This window comes from Anabrus simplex, chromosome 3 (assembly GCF_040414725.1).
Source record: "Anabrus simplex isolate iqAnaSimp1 chromosome 3, ASM4041472v1, whole genome shotgun sequence".
Classification (NCBI taxonomy): Eukaryota; Metazoa; Arthropoda; class Insecta; order Orthoptera; family Tettigoniidae; genus Anabrus; species Anabrus simplex.
In genome coordinates, this window is record NC_090267.1 from 122,049,066 (window position 1) to 122,067,752 (window position 18,687).

The window sequence follows — 18,687 nt, forward strand, 5'->3', positions numbered from 1 at the left end:
ACCCCGGATCAGTGGAGATGGTAGCCTAAGGTTTAGCAATTGAAAGTCCGGCTGTGTGGCTAAATCGATAGAACGTTTGCCTTTGGTCCGATGGCCCCGGTTCAGTTTCCAGAATCAACCCCCTCATATTATTAATTCCCCTGGCTGGGTGGGAGTTTATGACGTTTATGACGTCTCCGCCATTCATTTTATCCCCATTAGGTCAACACCAAGCCTATATACATGCCATGCCCCATAATAACAATAATAATAATAATAATAATAATAATAATAATAATAATAATAATAATAATAATAATAATAATAATAATAATAATAGCAGTCTCCGATGCCTTGCTCTCAGAAATATGTGCGACGTTTTTCCTCACTGCTTTCAAGTTTTGTAAATGGAACAATGTTTCAGATATCCGACTCGTTGGCTGAACGGTCAGCGTACTGGCCTTCGGTTCAGAGGGTCCCGGGTTCGATTCCCGGCCGGATCGGGGATTTTAACCTTAATTGTTTAATTCCAATGGCACGGGGGCTGGATGTATGTGTTGTCTTCATCATCATTTCATCCTCATCACGACGCGCAGATCGCCTACGGGAGTCAAATAGAAAGACCTGCACCTGGCGAGCCGAACCCGTCCTGGGATATCCCGGCACTAAAAGCCACACGACATTTCATTTCAAGTTTCAGATGCTCAACTGAGATGTGGGCTTCACTGATAGCCTTGGTAGCCCTCAATATACGCCACTGGTAAAAGGGATAGTCCTTTGGAATTTCCCGTGGTTATTCTCAGAGGAAGGAGCCGGACAGTGAGTCGCGCGCAAGTGTAAACAGCTAATGAACTGGGAGCGATTGTCCCACATTTTATGCTGGGACCGATTGTCACTGGTGGCGAATTGCATGTATATGTGTGCCAAAATCGGGTTTCACCCTCACACCACTTCATTATCATCCCTTTCACCACCAGGCGCGTAAGTCGCGCATGGACGTCAAGAGGAATGACCTGCACCAGGCAATCGATTAATTATTCCTTCTCAAATGACTTGGTGTACTACAGGCTATACAAGTTTGTGTAATATAATGTACATCAATTTAAGGGTATGTTCCTTGTTGAATTCTATATAAAATGAACTCAACGTACCTTAGGACTTAGTCTATAGTAGAGTTAGTAGAGGAATTTAGACGACGATTTCTGTGAGATGAAATGTTAGAAGATGACAGTAATATTGACAACAGGTACTGGAGCTCAAGTGGTCAGCGCCACTAATGCACATGTTCAATTCACTTTCTTGACTTGGTCCTCTTTCTCGCATCAGATAGTTCCTCTGTTGGTGTAACGACGCCGAGTGAAGCAGTCCTCAGTCCAGAATTTAAATCTTTGGACTCACCAGGAACAGAGCCACGCTACCCCAGCAGCACAAGGCTGCCGGTACACTTATGGCCCCTGTGACCAAATTCCAGCATGCTAACCATACAGCCAAGGAGCCGGACTATTATAGTGTAAAGGGGTAGAACGCTTAGCAACTCATAACTTGGAGCTTGATATTCTGAACTATTTAAAGATGTTGTCCTCATCAAGTAACAAGTCTGGAAAGTGAATTTTAATTCATGTATCCAAAATTTTCTCCCATCTTCTCCCCAGGCTGTAATTTCACTGTCTTCGGACGAAGAGCTCGACATTGCTACAGGTGCTGTTCAAACCCGGGTTCTCTGACTACGTCCGAAAGAGACGGGAAATGTGTTCGGCAAACGAACTGATGCGAACGGATACGAGGGCAACTGAACTGAACTGAAACGAGGGGAATGGCTTCAATGTGCTCCCTACTTAATTCGTCTTTCATTTTCTCGTCCTTGTTGCCCTTCAGTTTCCTTTTTCTAGTACTCTCATTCCTCGTCGGTCGTCTTCCTTTACACCCTCTAATTAGTATTTAGACAGGATAGGATAGGATAGGATAGGATAGGATAGGATAGGATAGGATAGGATAGGATAGGATAGGATAGGATAGGATAGGATAGGATAGGAGTAGGAAAGAAGCGACTGTGGCCTTAATTGAGGTACAGCCCCAGCGTTTGCCTGGTGTGAAAATGGGGAACGTTTGGAAAATCACTTTCATGGCTGCTGACATTGAGATTCGAACTCACTGTCCCCCGAATACAAGCTGATAGCTATGTGACCCAAACCGCGCAGCCACCTGCTCGGTCTGAATTTTGACACTGCGATCGGAAACCCAAGGATATGACAGGTTAAGCAATATCCGTACTTCGATAATGCCATTACAAACAGGAGTACCTACAAAATCAAAAGAAGAAATAAATTGCATTAACCTTTGTCGGAAACATGTTTTCATTACCTAGTGGGAGTTGAACGAAATGCGATAGGGAGAAGTAGAAATGTTTCTATGTAGAGGGATAACCCGTACAAGTACGTTGCTAACTGTAATGAATAAAAGAGAAAGGGATTTTGTTTGGCCACAAGATGTTATATTATCATTTCCTTCCGAATACACTGAGGGTATAAATGCGGGTAAAATATGAAGAGGAAATTTTATTAATATGTTGAAGCAAATAAACCAATTTTCCTCAATAATAGCAGCATTGGATACAGAAGTGAAAATTCATTTATCAAGACAGGAAGCTGCTTAGGATTTCACAAACTTAAAAACCTGAGCAGCTACTATGTACGTGTGGGATGAGAGCATATTGTGAAATCATAAACATTCTCAGCCACTATTCAGGGAACTTTGTTGAGGAACAAGTGAAAAACATAATAATCTTCCTTTCTTAATCAGTTTACCCTCCTGGGTTGGTTTTCCCTCGAAAGTGAAGGTTCCCACATCTGCCGCCTCAAGGCCAGTGTCCAGGAGAGTGAGACTTTGGGTCAGGGGATACAACTGAGAGGAGGACCAGTACATCACCTAAGCAACCTCACCTGCTATGCTGAACAGGGGCCCTTTGGGGGCATGGGAAGATCGGAAGGCACAGACAAGGGGGAGGGAAGGAAGCGGTCGTGGCCTTAAGTTAGGCACCATTCCGACATTTGCCTGGAGGAGAAGAGGGAGACAACGAGAAACTATGTCGAGGATGACTGACGTAGGAATCGAACTCCCTCTACACACTTGACCTCCGGAAGCTGAGTGGACACCATTCCAGCCCTCGTACCAATTTTCAAATTTCGTGGCTGAGCCGGGAATCGAACCCGAGCCTCCAGAGCTGGCAGCTAATCACACCAACTGCGCCGGCCAGAATAAGGACATAATGATTGTTCTGTCTTATTTGTGTCATAATCATTCAGGCCGTTTCGACAGCATCAAACAAGTGTTTCTTACGTCATGTGACATTTATTTCGGCTAGACCAAACTAAAAACTATAAAATTAGGTGTTTTATAAATTGCATTACATCCTTTCCATGGAATATAAGGGACAAAGGAATAAATTCCACGTTGTTCGTACACATGGGATTTCTTGTTGTGCTATTATTACGTCACAACGACACAAACAGGTTTAATGGGAACGATGGGACAGGAAAGGGCTAGGACTGGCATTCAAGTGACTGTGACCTTAATTAAGGCCCAGTATTTGCCTGGTGTGAAAAGAGAAAACCACAGAAAACCATCTTCAGGGGTGCCGACAGTTAGGTTTGAACCCACCATCTCCCGAAAAAAAAATCTGACAGCCACGTGCCACAGACAGGATAACCAACTCACTTGCCGAAAAATTATTAGACTTTACACTATTCTTCAGAATATGGTAATTAAAGCTCTACAAACTTGAGCTCAAGACAGGGGTGGTAAAATATTCAAATTTTCAAAATATTTCAAGACTGGTTTTGAAATTCTACAATGCTGTATGTAACATTAATGTACCTACAAATGTTCAACTATCTATCAGCAGAACGCCTTTTGCATCCCAGAAAACTGAGGCCATGACCTTTCCGGCCGAACGCACTGCCTTTGCTTTCTTTGGTGGTGGTGAATCAGCATGTTTCCACTGCTTTGACTGCTGTTTTGTCTCTGAGGTATAGTAGTGGACCCAAGTTTCATCTGTAGTCACAAACTGGCGAAAAAAATCTTGTTAGTTGCACTGAAAACGGGCAAGACTTGGTTCGGACATTTCCAATCTGATGCGTTTATTGTCCAACGTCAAGAGCCGCGGCACCCATCTTCCGGATAATTTTTTCATACCCAATTCTTCGGTTAAAATATAATATACCCGTTCAGAAGACATCCCTACAGCTTCAGCAATCTCCCGTACTTTCAGTCGACGATCCTCCATGACCATTTTATGCACTTTTGTGATAAATTCTGAGGTCGTAACACTTTTTGGCCGTCCACTACGCGGATCATCATCCAAGCTCTCCCGACCAAATTTAAACTCGCTGGTCCACTTGGCAACAGTTGAAAATGAAGGAGCAGAGTCCCCCAGTGTATTCTGAAAGTCGGCATGAATTTCCTTTGCTTTCATACCTTTCTTTACAAAGTATTTAATCACTGCTCGAATCTCAGTTTTTTCCATTGTCACAAATCACTACGCGGGAACAACAACAAAGAGTCACCACTACCATACTCTTGCAGCTAGAGCACTGACGCGCCACATGTTCAATCACAAAGGATGTGTGATTATTGCGCGGGAACCTCGTTGCTCTAGCACTGCCATCTAGCGGTGATTCCGAGAACTTTTCAAACCGTCCTCGTACAAAAAGGGAAAATGAGACATAATGATGAAACCAAGTTTAAATTAAGGCATGCCGATCTCCCTCCGAAGTAATACGGTGCTTCCAGATTTACTGAAGAAAACTTAAAAGACCTACAAGTCTTTCTTGAATACGTCCATACACTTCACTTATCTTATTCGCAAGAAGCTATTGACGATGGAATGAAAGTAAGTGAATTTGAAGAAGCAGCCGACGATGACAATCAAATTGATTTCAGGGTTAAAACGTTTGACTTATCTGCCTACGTAGCGTAACGGTAGTGTAATTTAAGAATTACAGGAGGGCTGTTATGTGGTTAAAATGGTACATGCGGTTTGGGGGAATGCATGAAAAGAGCTGCACCTCCTCAATATAAGGACATGACTTATTTCGACGTTATTCTCTCCCCTCTTAAGTGACATCCGTTCTTATTTTCTGATTCATTGCAAACACATCCACTTTTTGATAAACCCTATTAATCAACACCGTATTGAACCCTTTAAGGCAGTTGTTCCGAAACATTCTCAAGCGAGCCGAGGCAGTGACCCGCAATACAGTCAGAAGCACCACTATGCAGTGCCCTACGCCCGTCGCTTACTAGCTGACTGTCGATACCAGCAGTGTGCTGCCATGTGCTGGAGTGTTCCGTGTTCTGTCATATCCTCTCTGTTCTGTGAGTTCCGTTGGCAACTGGCCTACGGTACATGCGAATAACTTAATGTGTTCTGTTTTGTTTTCAACTGTTTTGAAAGAGTTTGTTTTGTACGAAAGACGGTAACTTTGCACAATGTCGCACGGAGTCCTGTTTAAGATATTTTAACTAGAATAAACCGGAGATAATGAAACGCAAAGGGATCTTGACCCGGCATAATGACGAGATTTTTCAAACTTAAACATCCCCCAATTTTTATTTTCGTATTATGCTTGTATATTGTGTTTAAGTTTTATTTTCATGTTCTGCTTGTGTAGTTTTATTTTTAATCTTCTGTTCCGCTTGTATATAGTCTTTAATTCTTATCTTCGTGTTTTGCTTGTATGGACTAAATTTTATTTTCGTATTCCGCTTGTATATTTTGTACGTAAATAGAGCACTAACGAATATTTCTTCAACTGTGCGAGTATATTTTTAATTGGTGAAAATTACATTATGACATTTGTAAACACATCTACTGCCAGTGTAATTATGACAGGTGTATTTGAGAATGAATGAAAACATTCTTATCGTAAAAACAACATTTAGACATGACCTTTTGGATGTTTTCAGAGTTCCGATTGCTTTTTCACGTGCCGTGAAGTTTTATCCTGGTCATAATTACTCACATTACAGGCCGATACATTCAACTGGTGAAAATATCCTTAGAGTGGTTAATCTTAAACACCTTTACTGCCATTTTAGCCGTGTGGTGTATTTCATATTGACCCAAAAAATCTTGACGTAAAACCAGCCTTTAAACGTGATTATTGGGTGCGAATTTCAGTGTTCCGTCTGTTTCTTCACGTTCCGTGCAGCTTTATGCTGGCCGTATCTACAGCACGTCCGTTACAGCAGCACTTTACCGCTGATCCGGAGAATGTAATGTTGCTTCACGAAGTTCTCTCCACCGCGCAGTTATAGTCCCGTGTGCAGTGTGCCAGCACACTGTACCGAAACTCTCCACCTCAAGCTCCTAATGTTTGGGAACAACTGTCTATTTTTACTTGTTTTTCAGTCCAACTATATACAATTTCCTCACCACATCAAAAAATCTGCTTATACTGTACTAATGTTCGTCTTCCTTTTCTTCATCAAATAACATAACTCTATGATCATTCCTTCCCTGGGCAAACAAGGATAACTCACACTCTTTCAGGAATTTCATTTTCACTTCTTTCTCTTATTTCACCTCGCCACACAACACACATGTCTTATTGTCTAATTTTTTCGTCCAACCCTTATTAATATAAATCCTCATCAACCATAATATCAGATCCCTAGTTGTTTTCCTATTTAGCCTACATTTTCTATCTTTAAACTAATAGTTTGCCTTACTCTATTAAATATCAAGAGGGACAATTTACTCTTGGATTCTGCCTCTGTTCCTTGTATATATATATCCCTTACCCTACTTTCTATCATCTTCCAATACAGACCTTTTTTGTTGACCCTATATCTCCCCCAATATTCCCCCAGGCCTATCCTATCGAACATGCTTCACAATTTGTCCACCCAGTACATTCCACCTTTACTTGTAATCTGGCAACACCAACATCAATAAATAAAATGGTGAATTCACAACAATTACATTAAAATTATCTTAATCGCCCTTTCTGTTCTTTGAACGCGTTTTCCCTAAAACTCATTATTTGGGTTCGTCCTTCCCCTTCCAAACTCCTGATATAATAAGTAAGAATTCCATGATAGAAAAGTATTTGATATCAAACCGTCATTACCTTTTAACCCGAGACCTCAGAGAAATGAATCGGCCTTAGTAAGTCACAGGACTAATTGGCTTGGAAGAGGAAAACTGCGGTCAGAGAAAAATCCCTTTCATAGATAGACCTAAGATTCTCCGTCTTTACAACGTTCATTAAAAAGCCTCATTAGCACTGTCACAAATCTACATTCTCCCTTGCTGCTTCAATGGTCGCCATGTGTTTTATGTTTGATGCAGCACTCCAATTACGTCTCGCCTTTTTGATCCAATTACCGTGTACTGTTACTCCTTTTATTTCCCTCCTGTGTTTATGAACACAGACTTTGTATAAAGTTGTAAGTGTGTGAAGTACCATCCACTCAAAGTCAGAACAGAAAGATAGAACGGATTGCACTGCGTCGGGCTCATGTGACTAGCTGAAAAAAGAAAACGAAGAACCACTACTGAAGGTATTAAAGCAGAAAATATAGGTAAGATGGCTTCGTTGATTGAAGTTGAATATATATATATATATTTATTTTTTTTAGCTATTTGCTTTACGTCGCACCGACACAGATAGGTCTTATGGCGACGATGGGACAGGAAAGGCCTAGGAATTGGAAGGAAACGGCCGTGGCATTCATTAAGGTACAGCCCCGGCATTTGCCTGGAGTTAAAATGGGAAACCACGGAAAACCATCTTCAGGGCTGCCGACAGTGGGGCTCGAACCCACTATCTCCCGATTACTGGATACTGGCCGCACTTAAGCGACTGCAGCTATCGAGTTGATTAATTACTGGTGCGTGAATTATCATACGAGGCCCATCCAGGAAGTAACTCCCGATGGGCCATAAAAAAAGGAATGTGAACATCAGAAGGTAATGACATTTAATTTTGCTGGTTTAGTGTTACACTACCTTCTTCTTAACAAATGCAACGCACTAGTTTAAGAACTTGTCGAAGGGCGGCACCATTTTTTAAATACATTTGTCATATAAGTCTGCTGTCCGGCTCCATGGCTAAATGGTTAGCATGCTGACCTATAGTCACAGGGGTCCCGGGTTCGATTCCCGGCAGGGTTGGGAATTTTAAACATCACTAGATAATTTCTCTGGCACGGGGGGCTGAGCCTGTTTGTCGTATTCATCATCATTTCATCCTCATCATGACGCGGAGGTCACCTAAGGACGTCGAATCGAAATACCTGCATCTGGCGAGCACAACATGTCCTCGGACACTCCCGACACTAAAAGCTATACGCCATTTCATTTCATATAAGTCTGCTGCCAAAGACCCCAAACAAGTATAATCACCGTCTAAGGTGCAGCATCGCCGTCAAATCATTGCGCTCTCACAGAGCTTGGATCCGAGTGATAATGGGTTCCAACCCCACTGTCGGCAGCCTTGAAAATGATTTTCCGTGGTTTCCTATTTTCATAGCAGGCAAATGCAGGGGCTGTACCTTAATTAAAGCCACGATCGCTTCTTTCCCACTCCTAGCCCTTTCCTATCCCATCGTCACCATAAGACCTATCTGGGTCGGTGCAAGGTGAAGTAAATTGTAAAAAAGCCAGCGAATTTGTTGTCCATATCGTCGCCAACATGGATCCATCAAGATACTAATACACCATTTACATTCATCTTCATGCCAATATACCTACTCAATACGCCGCACGTCATGCATTTCATTTTTGGGATATACATTTCATTTCCTTCGTTCTTAACTGCTGCCTTTCCGCTCCTCCATTCCCTTACACCCCCCACCCCTCGAACAGCGCGTGGCAACCCATCCAACTCCTGACCACGCCCAATGTTGCTTAACTTCGGAGATCTCACGGGATTCGGTGTTTCTACACGGCTACGACCGTTGGCCTTAACTGCTGAAGTATAGTATTCTGGATCCTTGTCACCATGTTTCCTGCATTTTCTTTTTTTTTCTTCTTCCTGGTCTTTCTTCCAATATACTGAAGTCGACACTTGGTGCGGATTTTGCCCAGTTTTATGGTCCGATGTCCTTCCCGATGCCATCCCTATGTGGCAGGATGTTTTCAGTTTTAAGTGTCTGTGTGATGATTGGTGGTGTGTTCTGTTGCATGTAAGTGAAGACGAAAATTAAGACAAACACACAGGCCTAGTCCCCGAGCCAGAGGAATTAACCATACGCAGTTAAGAATCCCTTGCCTGGCCGGAAATTGAACAGAAACCCTTCTCAACTAAAGGTCAGCAAGCTGACCCCAGAGAAAAGGAACCAATCTCAGGCAGATTAATAACGAATTAAAAGGAACTTATAAATATTTCTCAAATGAAAGCTGCCGTCCGCCTCTGTGGTGTAGTGGTTAGTGTGATTAGCTGCCACCCCCGGAGGCCCGGGTTCGATTCCCGGCTCTGCCACGACATTTGAAAAGTGGTACGAGGGCTGGAACGGGGTCCACTCAGCCTCGGGAGGTCAACTGAGTAGAGGTGGGTTCGATTCCCACCTCAGCCATCCTGGAAGTGGTTTTCCGTGGTTTCCCACTTCTCCTGCAGGCGAATGCCGGGATGGTACCTAACTTAAGGCCACGGCCGCTTCCTTCCCTCTTCCTTGCCTATCCCTTCCAATCTTCCCATCCCTCCACAAGGCCCCTGTTCAGCACAGCAGGTGAGGCCGCCTGGGCGAGGTACTGGTCATACTCCCCAGTTGTATCCCCCGACCAAGAGTCTGAAGCTCCAGGACACTGCCCCTGAGGCGGTAGAGGTGGGATCCCTCGCTAAGTCCGAGGGAAAAACCGAACCTGGAGGGTAAACAGATGATGATGATGATGATGAAAGCTGCCTTGCTGATATGAAGACTCACGAAATAAATCTAAACTTCTATCATCGTCCAATAAATATCAAACACTTTGTAATATTTAGTTTTATTATTTGATTCTTTGTTGTATTTCTCTTGTTATAGTTGTTATGTAATTAACTTCTTTTTTTACTTTGATGTCGCACTACTGTAAGTAATCCTCCTGTGGGTGGGGGCGGTAGGATAGCACCCACGGTATCCCCTGCCTGTCGTAAGGGGAAACTAAAAGGGGCCCCAGGGGCTCTGAACTTGGGAGCGTTGGTTGGTGGCCACGGGCCATTAGCCGAGTCCTGGCATTGCTTACACTTACTTGTGCCAGGCTTCTCACTTTTATCTATCCTATCCGACCTCTCTTCGTCAAATCATGTTCTTTTCCGACCCCGACGGTATTAGGTTCCCGAGGCTTTGGGAGTCTTCCATCTTCACGCCCTTCGGGGCCCCTTGTCTTTCTTTCGCCGAAATTTTCATTGTTCGAAGTGACGGATCCCTTCCATTTTTTCCTTCTGATTGGTGTTACATAGAGGATGGTTGCCTAGTTGTACTTCCTCTTAAGACGATAATTACCACCACCGCCACCAGCACTGTAAGTAATCATTGCCACCAGGACGTCTCCCAATTACTATATATTTGTAATAAAACCAACCAAACCCCACTGCGCAACTGCTCCGAAGGACCATGGCATACCAAGCGACCGCAGCTCAGCCCGAAGGCCTACAGATTATGAGGTGTCGTGTGGTCAGCATGGCGAATCATCTCGGCCGTTATACTTGGCTTTCTAGTCTGGGGCCGCCATCTCACCGTCAGATAGCTCCTCAATTGCAATCACGTAGGCTGACCCGAGTGGACCTCGAACCAACCCTCAGATCCAGGTAACCTGGCCGGGAATCGAACCTGTGGCCTCCGGGTAAGAGGCAGATATGCTACCCCTACACCCCTGGGTCAGCTAATAAATTCTTATTGAATTTGTTGTATTTCTGTTGTTACTGTTTTTTTTTTTTTTTTTTTCAGTGGGCATTTTGCTAGTAAAATGAATAATGGGGATACTGATAACACATCTGAAATATGGAATGTTTATATGAAAGAGAAGTAGCGTATTGTAAGTGTAAAGTGGAAGGCACATTGCAATGCCGGGTGTGTACCGGCCTCGCTGAGTTGTGGGATTACTTCCGAAACAGAGAAGAGATTTCTACTCACCTGTAAACCTGGCCGAGATTGTAATGCGCATTCACGTGGTTGGGCGAGTAGCGGATGGCGGACAGGAAATGGCTCTCAGCCTCTTCTGTAGCACTCATCAGTGTGCCCAGGTTGTTGTGTGCGCTGGCGTACGTAGGCCAGAGTCTGGAACATAACACAGCATGTGTGTTTTGTAGCATAGGTCAATAACGGTCCTCAGTACATAACACAGCATGATAATTACGTCAATCAACAATGAGAACACAGAACAATACATATTACTGAAGTGCCTTGGGAATGCTACAAGAAAATCCTCGTCGTGTAATACAGTAGAATAGGAGCCTTTGCTTCAAAGCTCCCGTAAACCCTTATGAACCCATTGAAAATCGGGTAATGCACAACAGAATATTGTATGAGTCCAACACATACGACATAGTCAACACGGTGAGTAATGCCAAAGGTGGAACATGAGAGATCTAGTCAGTATTTAACATAATGATGCATACATTTCAGTGGGCTTGGCAGACTGATATGTAATAGCAACTTCTGGCTCGGTGAGGAAAGCAACGGGAATCTACATCTCTCCGCATTTCCTTAGTACGCCTCTTCAGTTATGCCTAGCCATCTATGACAGCTGATGGCTGAGCTGTTTAGGATCCAACCAGCCATAGGGCTGAGGACCGAACAAACATACATGCATTCAATAATAATAATAATAATAATAATAATAATAATAATAATAATAATAATAATAATAATAATAATAATAATAATAATGTTATTGGTCCGCCTCTGTGGTGTAGTGGTTAGCGTGATTAGCTGCCACCCCCGTAGGGCCGGGTTCGATTCCCGGCTCTGCCACGAAATTTGAAAAGTGGTACGAGGGCTGGAACGGGGTCCACTCAGCCTCGGGAGGTAAACTGAGTAGAGGTGGGTTCGATTCCCACGTCAGCCATCCTGGAAGTGGTTTTCCGTGGTTTCCCACTTCTCCTCCAGGCGAATCCCGGGATGGTACCTCACTTAAGGCCACGGACGCTTCCTTCCCTCTTCCTTGTATATCCCTTACAATCTTCCCATCCCCCGCAAGGCCCCTGCTCAGCATAGCAAGTGAGGCCGCCTGGGCGAGGTACTGGTCATTCTCCCCAGTTGTATCCAGCGACCCAAAGTTTGAAGCTCAAGGACACTGCCCTTGAGGCGGTAGAGGTGGGATCCCTCGCTGAGTCCGAGGGAAAAGCCAACCCTGGAGGGAAAACAGATTAAGATAGATAGATAATGTTATTGGCATTATGTCCCACTAACTACTTTTATGGTTTTCGGAGACGCCGAGGTGCCAGAATTTCGTCTAGCAGGATTTCTTTTATGTGCGAGTAACTCTACTTACACGAGCCTGACGTATTTGAGCACCCTCAAATACCACCGGACTGAGCCAGGATTGATCCTGCTAAGTTGGAGTCATAAGGACAGCGCCTCAACCGTCTGAGCCACTCAGCCCGGCTATAATAATAATAATAATAATAATAATAATAATAATAATAATAATAATAATAATAATAATAATAATAATAATAATAATAATAATAATAATAATAATAATAATAATAATAATAATGAATATTGAATTTTCACGACCGCATTGTAATCGAAACAGACTTTCAACGTATTAGGTCGTGTTAAGTACATGTAGTACATGTTGAAGAGATGTTAAGTACAGAACAAAAATGGCCAGCCGGACACCATAGCTCAATTGGTAGAGCAACCGACGCGAAATCGGGAGGTTGTGGGTTCGGACACCACTGGTGTCCGGCTGGCCATTTTTTTTCTGTACTTAACATCTCTTCAACACGTACTACATGTACGTAACACGACCTGATACGTTGAAAGTCTGTTTCGAATAATAATAATAATAATAATGAAAAAGTGAAATGGCGTATGGCTTTTAGTTCCGGGAGTGTCCGAGTACAAGTTCGGCTCGCCAGATGCAGGTCTTTTGATTTGACTCCCATAGGCGACCTGCGCGTCGTGATCAGGATGAAATGATGATGAAGACGACACATACACCCAGCCCCCGTGCCAGCAAAATTAACCCATTAAGGTTAAAATTGTCCGCCTCTGTGGTGTAGTGGTTAGCATGATTAGCTGCCATCCCCGTAGGTCCGGGTTCGATTCCCGGCTCTGCCACGAAATTTGAAAAGTGGTACGAGGGTTGGAACGGGGTCCACTCAGCCTCGGGAGGTCAACTGAGTAGAGGTGGGTTCGATTCACACCTCAGCCATCCTGGAAGTGGTTTTCCGTGGTTTCCCACTTCTCCTCCAGGCGAATGCCGGGATGGTACCTAACTTAAAGGCCACGGCCGCTTCCTTCCCTCTTTCTTGCCTATCCCTTCCAATCATCCCATCCCTCCACAAGGCCCCTGTTCAGCATAGCAGGCGAGGCCGCCTGGGTGAGGTACTGGTCATACTCCCCAGTTGTATCCCCGACCAAGAGTCTGAAGCTCCAGGACACTGCCCTTGAGGCGGTAGAGGTGGGATCCCTCGCTAAGTCCGAGGGAAAAACCGAACCTGTAGGGTAAACAGATGATGATGATGATGAAGAAGGTTAAAATTCCCGACCCTGCCAGAATCGAACCCGGGACCCCTGTGACCAAAGACCAGCACGCTAACCATTTAGTTATGGGGCCGGTCTGTAGTAATAATAATAATAATAAGAAGAAGAAGAAGAAGAAGAGGAAGAAGAAGAAGAATACCACCAGAACAATGCTTGAAACCTCAAGCTACACACTCCCCATTGGCTTAGGGAAATTAAAACGTATATCACCATCAGTGAGCAGCCTCCTTGGCTCAGACGGCAGCGGGTCGGCCTCTGACCACTAGGTTCCGTGGTTCAAACCCCGGTCACTCCACGTGAGATTTGTGCTGGACAAAGCGGATGCGGGAGAGGTTTTCCTCCGGGTACTCCAGTTTTCCCAGTCATCTTCCATTTCAGCAACACTCTCCAATATCATTTCATTTCATCAGTCTAACATTACTCATTGCCCCGGAGAAGTGCGAAAGGCTTCGGCAGTCGGCACAACTCATATTCTCGTCGCAAGATGAGGGCTTCATACAGTCCATCCCTGTCCCGGTCATTAACAGGAAGACAAGTTTGTAGGTTTCCATTTTCATCACCATCAGTGAAAACATTATCGACTGAGTTGGCTGTGTGGTTCGGTCACGTATTTATGAGCTTGCATTGGGCAGTCCTGAAGATAATTCTCCATGGTTTCCATTTTTACACCAAGTAAATGTTGAATCTTGTTAAAGGTCACGACTGCTACCTTCCCAATCCTAGCTCTTGCATCACCAAAATCAGTTTATAAGTTAGTGAGGCGTTAAACCACTATAAATAAACGGAAGTAATAACAGAGCAGATGTCATATTTGGTGATAAGACTAAGAAGATTGACTGTATTTCTCATACTGATAGTCTACCCAAACACTTCGATGTTCCACAGATAGCGAAGAAAAAATCGTTGAAGTGAATAAAACCTTAGCTTAGGGTGCAGAGCGACCCTTATTTTACGGGATTGTCTGTTATTTCTCTAATGTGTCCCAATGTCCAGCCAAAAATGTACGGGACGCATATTGTCCCGGTGTTCGTCAACAGTCCTGTATATTTTAAAATACCGTCTTTAAACGTTATTCAATGCAAAGATCTGAAGTATATTTCTCGTTGTGTAAAGTAATTAGTTTATCTGACGTCCGCCTCCGTAGCGTAACGGTTAGTGTTATTAGCTGCCGTCCTCTGGGACCCGGGTTCGATTCCCGGCATTGCCAGAAATTTAAGAATGGCACGAGGGCTGGTATGTGGTTAAAATGGTACATGCAGCTGAAAAGAGCTGCACCACCTCGGGATGAGGATATGAGTTTACTAGTTTGGTTGGCACTAAGGATAACAAACCTGCGAGGCAGACGTACGTATATAAAATGTAAGAAATGGCAACTAGCGAACATTATTTTGACATAAATATGTCTCATGGCTGGAGATCATCCGAAAATATGTGTAACGCAACAAGATATGTGACGGAAGTAATGTCACATTAGTCGTTACCGTAGGCCTTGGTCACCGAAGATGCTCTGTGCAATGATGCAAATAAATCTTTCGTTATCGATATTTGAGTTTAATTTATCGAAAGATTCGTGAACGTTAGCTTTTCGCAAAATGGAAAAGTTTCTCTTATTGCAACACTTTATGTACTGGAATTGGGCCTCCTCCATTTTAATAATAACTTGCAAAGGTACCCGTGCTTCGCTGCGGTATTCTATATTGTATACGGATTTCTCCGTAAATTACTGTAAAGGCAGTGAGTAAAACAGGGAGGACGCCATACGTTGTTTCCGATGTAAGGTAGGCATTCGGAAAGTAGGGTGGATCATGGGAGACTACTGGCAAAAATGAGTGCAATTGGACTAGACAAAAGAGTGACTGAATGGGTTGCTATATTTCTAGAAAATAGATCTCAGAGAATTAGAGTAGGTGAAGCTTTATCTGACCCTGTAATAATTAAAAGGGGAATTCCTCAAGGCAGTATTATCGGACCTTTATGTTTTCTTATATATATAAATGATATGAGTAAAGGAGTGGAATCGGAGGTAAGGCTTTTTGCGGATGATGTTATTCTCTATAGAGTGATAAATAAGTTACAAGATTGTGAGCAACTGCAACGTGACCTCGAAAATGTTGTGAGATGGACAGCAGGCAATGGTATGTTGATAAACGGGGTTAAAAGTCAGGTTGTGAGTTTCACAAATAGGAAAAGTCCTCTCAGTTTTAATTACTGCGTTGATGGGGTGAAAGTTCCTTCTGGGGATCATTGTAAGTATCTAGGTGTTAATATAAGGAAAGATCTTCATTGGGGTAATCACATAAATGGGATTGTAAATAAAGGGTACAGATCTCTGCACATGGTTATGAGGGTGTTTAGGGGTTGTAGTAAGGATGTAAAGGAGAGGGCATATAAGTCTCTGGTAAGATCCCAACTAGAGTATGGTTCCAGTGTATGGGACCCTCACCAGGATTACCTGATTCAAGAACTGGAAAAAATCCAAAGAAAAGCAGCTCGATTTGTTCTGGGCGATTTCCGACAAAAGAGTAGCGTTACAAAAATGTTGCAATGTTTGGGTTGGGAAGAATTGAGAGAAAGAAGAAGAGCTGCTCGACTAAGTGGTATATTCCGGGCTGTCAGCGGAGAGATGGCGTGGAATGACATTAGTAGACGAATAAGTTTGAATGGCGTTTATAAAAGTAGGAAAGATCACAATATGAAGATAAAGTTGGAATTCAAGAGGACAAACTGGGGCAAATATTCATTTATAGGAAGGGGAGTTAGGGATTGGAATAACTTACCAAGAGAGATGTTCAATAAATTTCCAATTTCTTTGAAATCGTTTAGGAAAAGGCTAGGGAAACAACAAATAGGGAATCTGCCACCTGGGCGACTGCCCTAAATGCAGATCAGTATTGATTGATTGATTGATTGATTGATTGATTGATTGATTGAGGATAATTTCAGGCCATATTTACTACTGCCAATCACAATCGAGTTCGGAAGTTTCTACTATAACGGCAGGGTTACTTGGCAACTGCCATTCACAATAGAGATGGAGAGTTTTCATTACAAGGACAGGCACTTTTTCCTAATGCAAATCGCAATCGAGTTCGAAATGCAGCGCTATCTAACGTATCAACAATCTGACACAATAATAAATCATAGGACCAAAGTTGTAGATCTCTCCAAATAGAACGGTGGTCGTGCTATCTGTTTTGCAATACCACTTATCGTTTAGCCACCAATAATCCCGAAACGAAGATCTGAACAGTCATTAAAATGCATTAATATTTCGATATTTTCCGGGACCAAAAGTTAAACATTGAACAGCTTCGAACTTTTCCTCAAAGAATAAAGTGTCCGGGTCTCGGGATTAGCACTCGCTTACATACAGAGTAATTAAGGAAGAAAGTAATACACTAAAGAAAGTTGAAATTAATAGATAATAGGATTATAACTGAGGACAGCCGGATAGGACAAATACGTATGTATCAAGTGGATGTATTCGAAAATCAAATGTCCCTCAATAAATTGTGATGATATGAGTTACGGATATAAGAAAGCGGTAACAGAGGAGAATTTTAAGCGCAGGGATTCTTACGTAAACAGATAAAAAGATGACTTATTGTGTTATTACTTAAGCTATTCGAGAACGGTTCTAACGTCCAACGATATTCCGCCATTATTCCGCAGAATGGACGCTTGCCATCTCTTTTGCTTTCTACCCAAGGAACAACCACGAGATTACAGGAATGATGACGTAAATGGTAATACGTTACTTACCCGCTGGCAAGCAGTCAGAGACGTTGGCATGGAAACCTGTGGGTACGTTGTCGATCTGTCGGTTACTCAATACAGAACACCGCAGAAAGTAGTAAATTCCTCCGTCATTTGAAGAGTAAGCTAAATTATGAACATAACATAAGTTGTTTATAATGATGTGACGTTACACATAATGTCCACAGATTTTACAGAAAACTAATAGTATAAGAGAAAATGGAGGAAAACTGTTCTAGTTTACCTTTTCAAATATTTTAAAATAATATGCATATCAAAACTTTCCACGAGATGAGTATACTTTAAATATGATGTTTGGTTGATATATATGCAGGTGTTTCGCCATGATGGTGGAACAAACAGACAGAAACGAAAAATAAATACCGCCGATACGGCCTTGAGTTGACCTAAAACGGATACATATCTGGAAAATTGGCAAAACAAACGAAATTGCAGACAACGGACCCCCTGCAATTTTATTTATATAAATAATAATAATAATAATAATAATAATAATAATAATAATAATAATAATAGTCTAATAATAATAATAATAATAATAATAATAATAATAATAATAATAATAATAATAATAATAATAATAATAAAGAGCTCTACTAGTACTGTGAAGGAATAACGAATGTAGGAAGGAAGAGACGCCTAGCATTCTATGGGCACATCTATAGGATGCACCCGACCTGGCTGACCAACCGGATTCTCAGCTACTGGAAAAATAGGAAGACCAAGTCACCATGGTTGATGGAAGTGGATAAAGATCTACAGGAACTGGGAATAACAGAAGGAAACTTAAAGGATCGGACAACACTCAGGAAAATACTTAAACATAAGGAGTTCCAGGACAGACTACCAACGAAGAAGACTGGCGCCCTTTGGACAAAGGAGAGGAAGGAGCAACACAGCCCGAGGATGCGCAACTACTGGGCAAACATCAAAGCCCATTCCAAAATGTAATAGTTGAATGTCGTGGTCCTTAGCTGGCCTATACGAAATAATATTAATAATAATAATAATAATAATAATAATAATAATAATAATAATAATAATAATAATATAATAATAATAATAATAAGAAGAAGAAGAAGAATAAAGAGCACTCGTTTTCTATAAATAAACGGTAGGCCTACTCTTTGTGAAGTCTGTGATTCTTATTAAAAAAATTGCAATCTTAAATAGGGCTTAATAATCAACGGCAGTCGTAGTAGCGCATATTTTCATGCTTGTTATCCGGTCACC

General features: G+C 42.5%; 1 protein-coding gene across 1 annotated transcript in view; it reads right to left on the reverse strand.

Annotated features, from left to right (window-relative positions):
* Positions 1 to 18,687, reverse strand: part of LOC136866683 (protein O-mannosyl-transferase TMTC1) — a 1,311,771-nt gene that overhangs the window by 154,664 nt on the left and 1,138,420 nt on the right. The window contains exon 11 of the mRNA XM_068226807.1: positions 11,095 to 11,238. Within this exon, the coding sequence (XP_068082908.1) occupies positions 11,095 to 11,238 (144 nt within the window). The remainder of the gene's footprint in view (positions 1 to 11,094; positions 11,239 to 18,687) is intronic.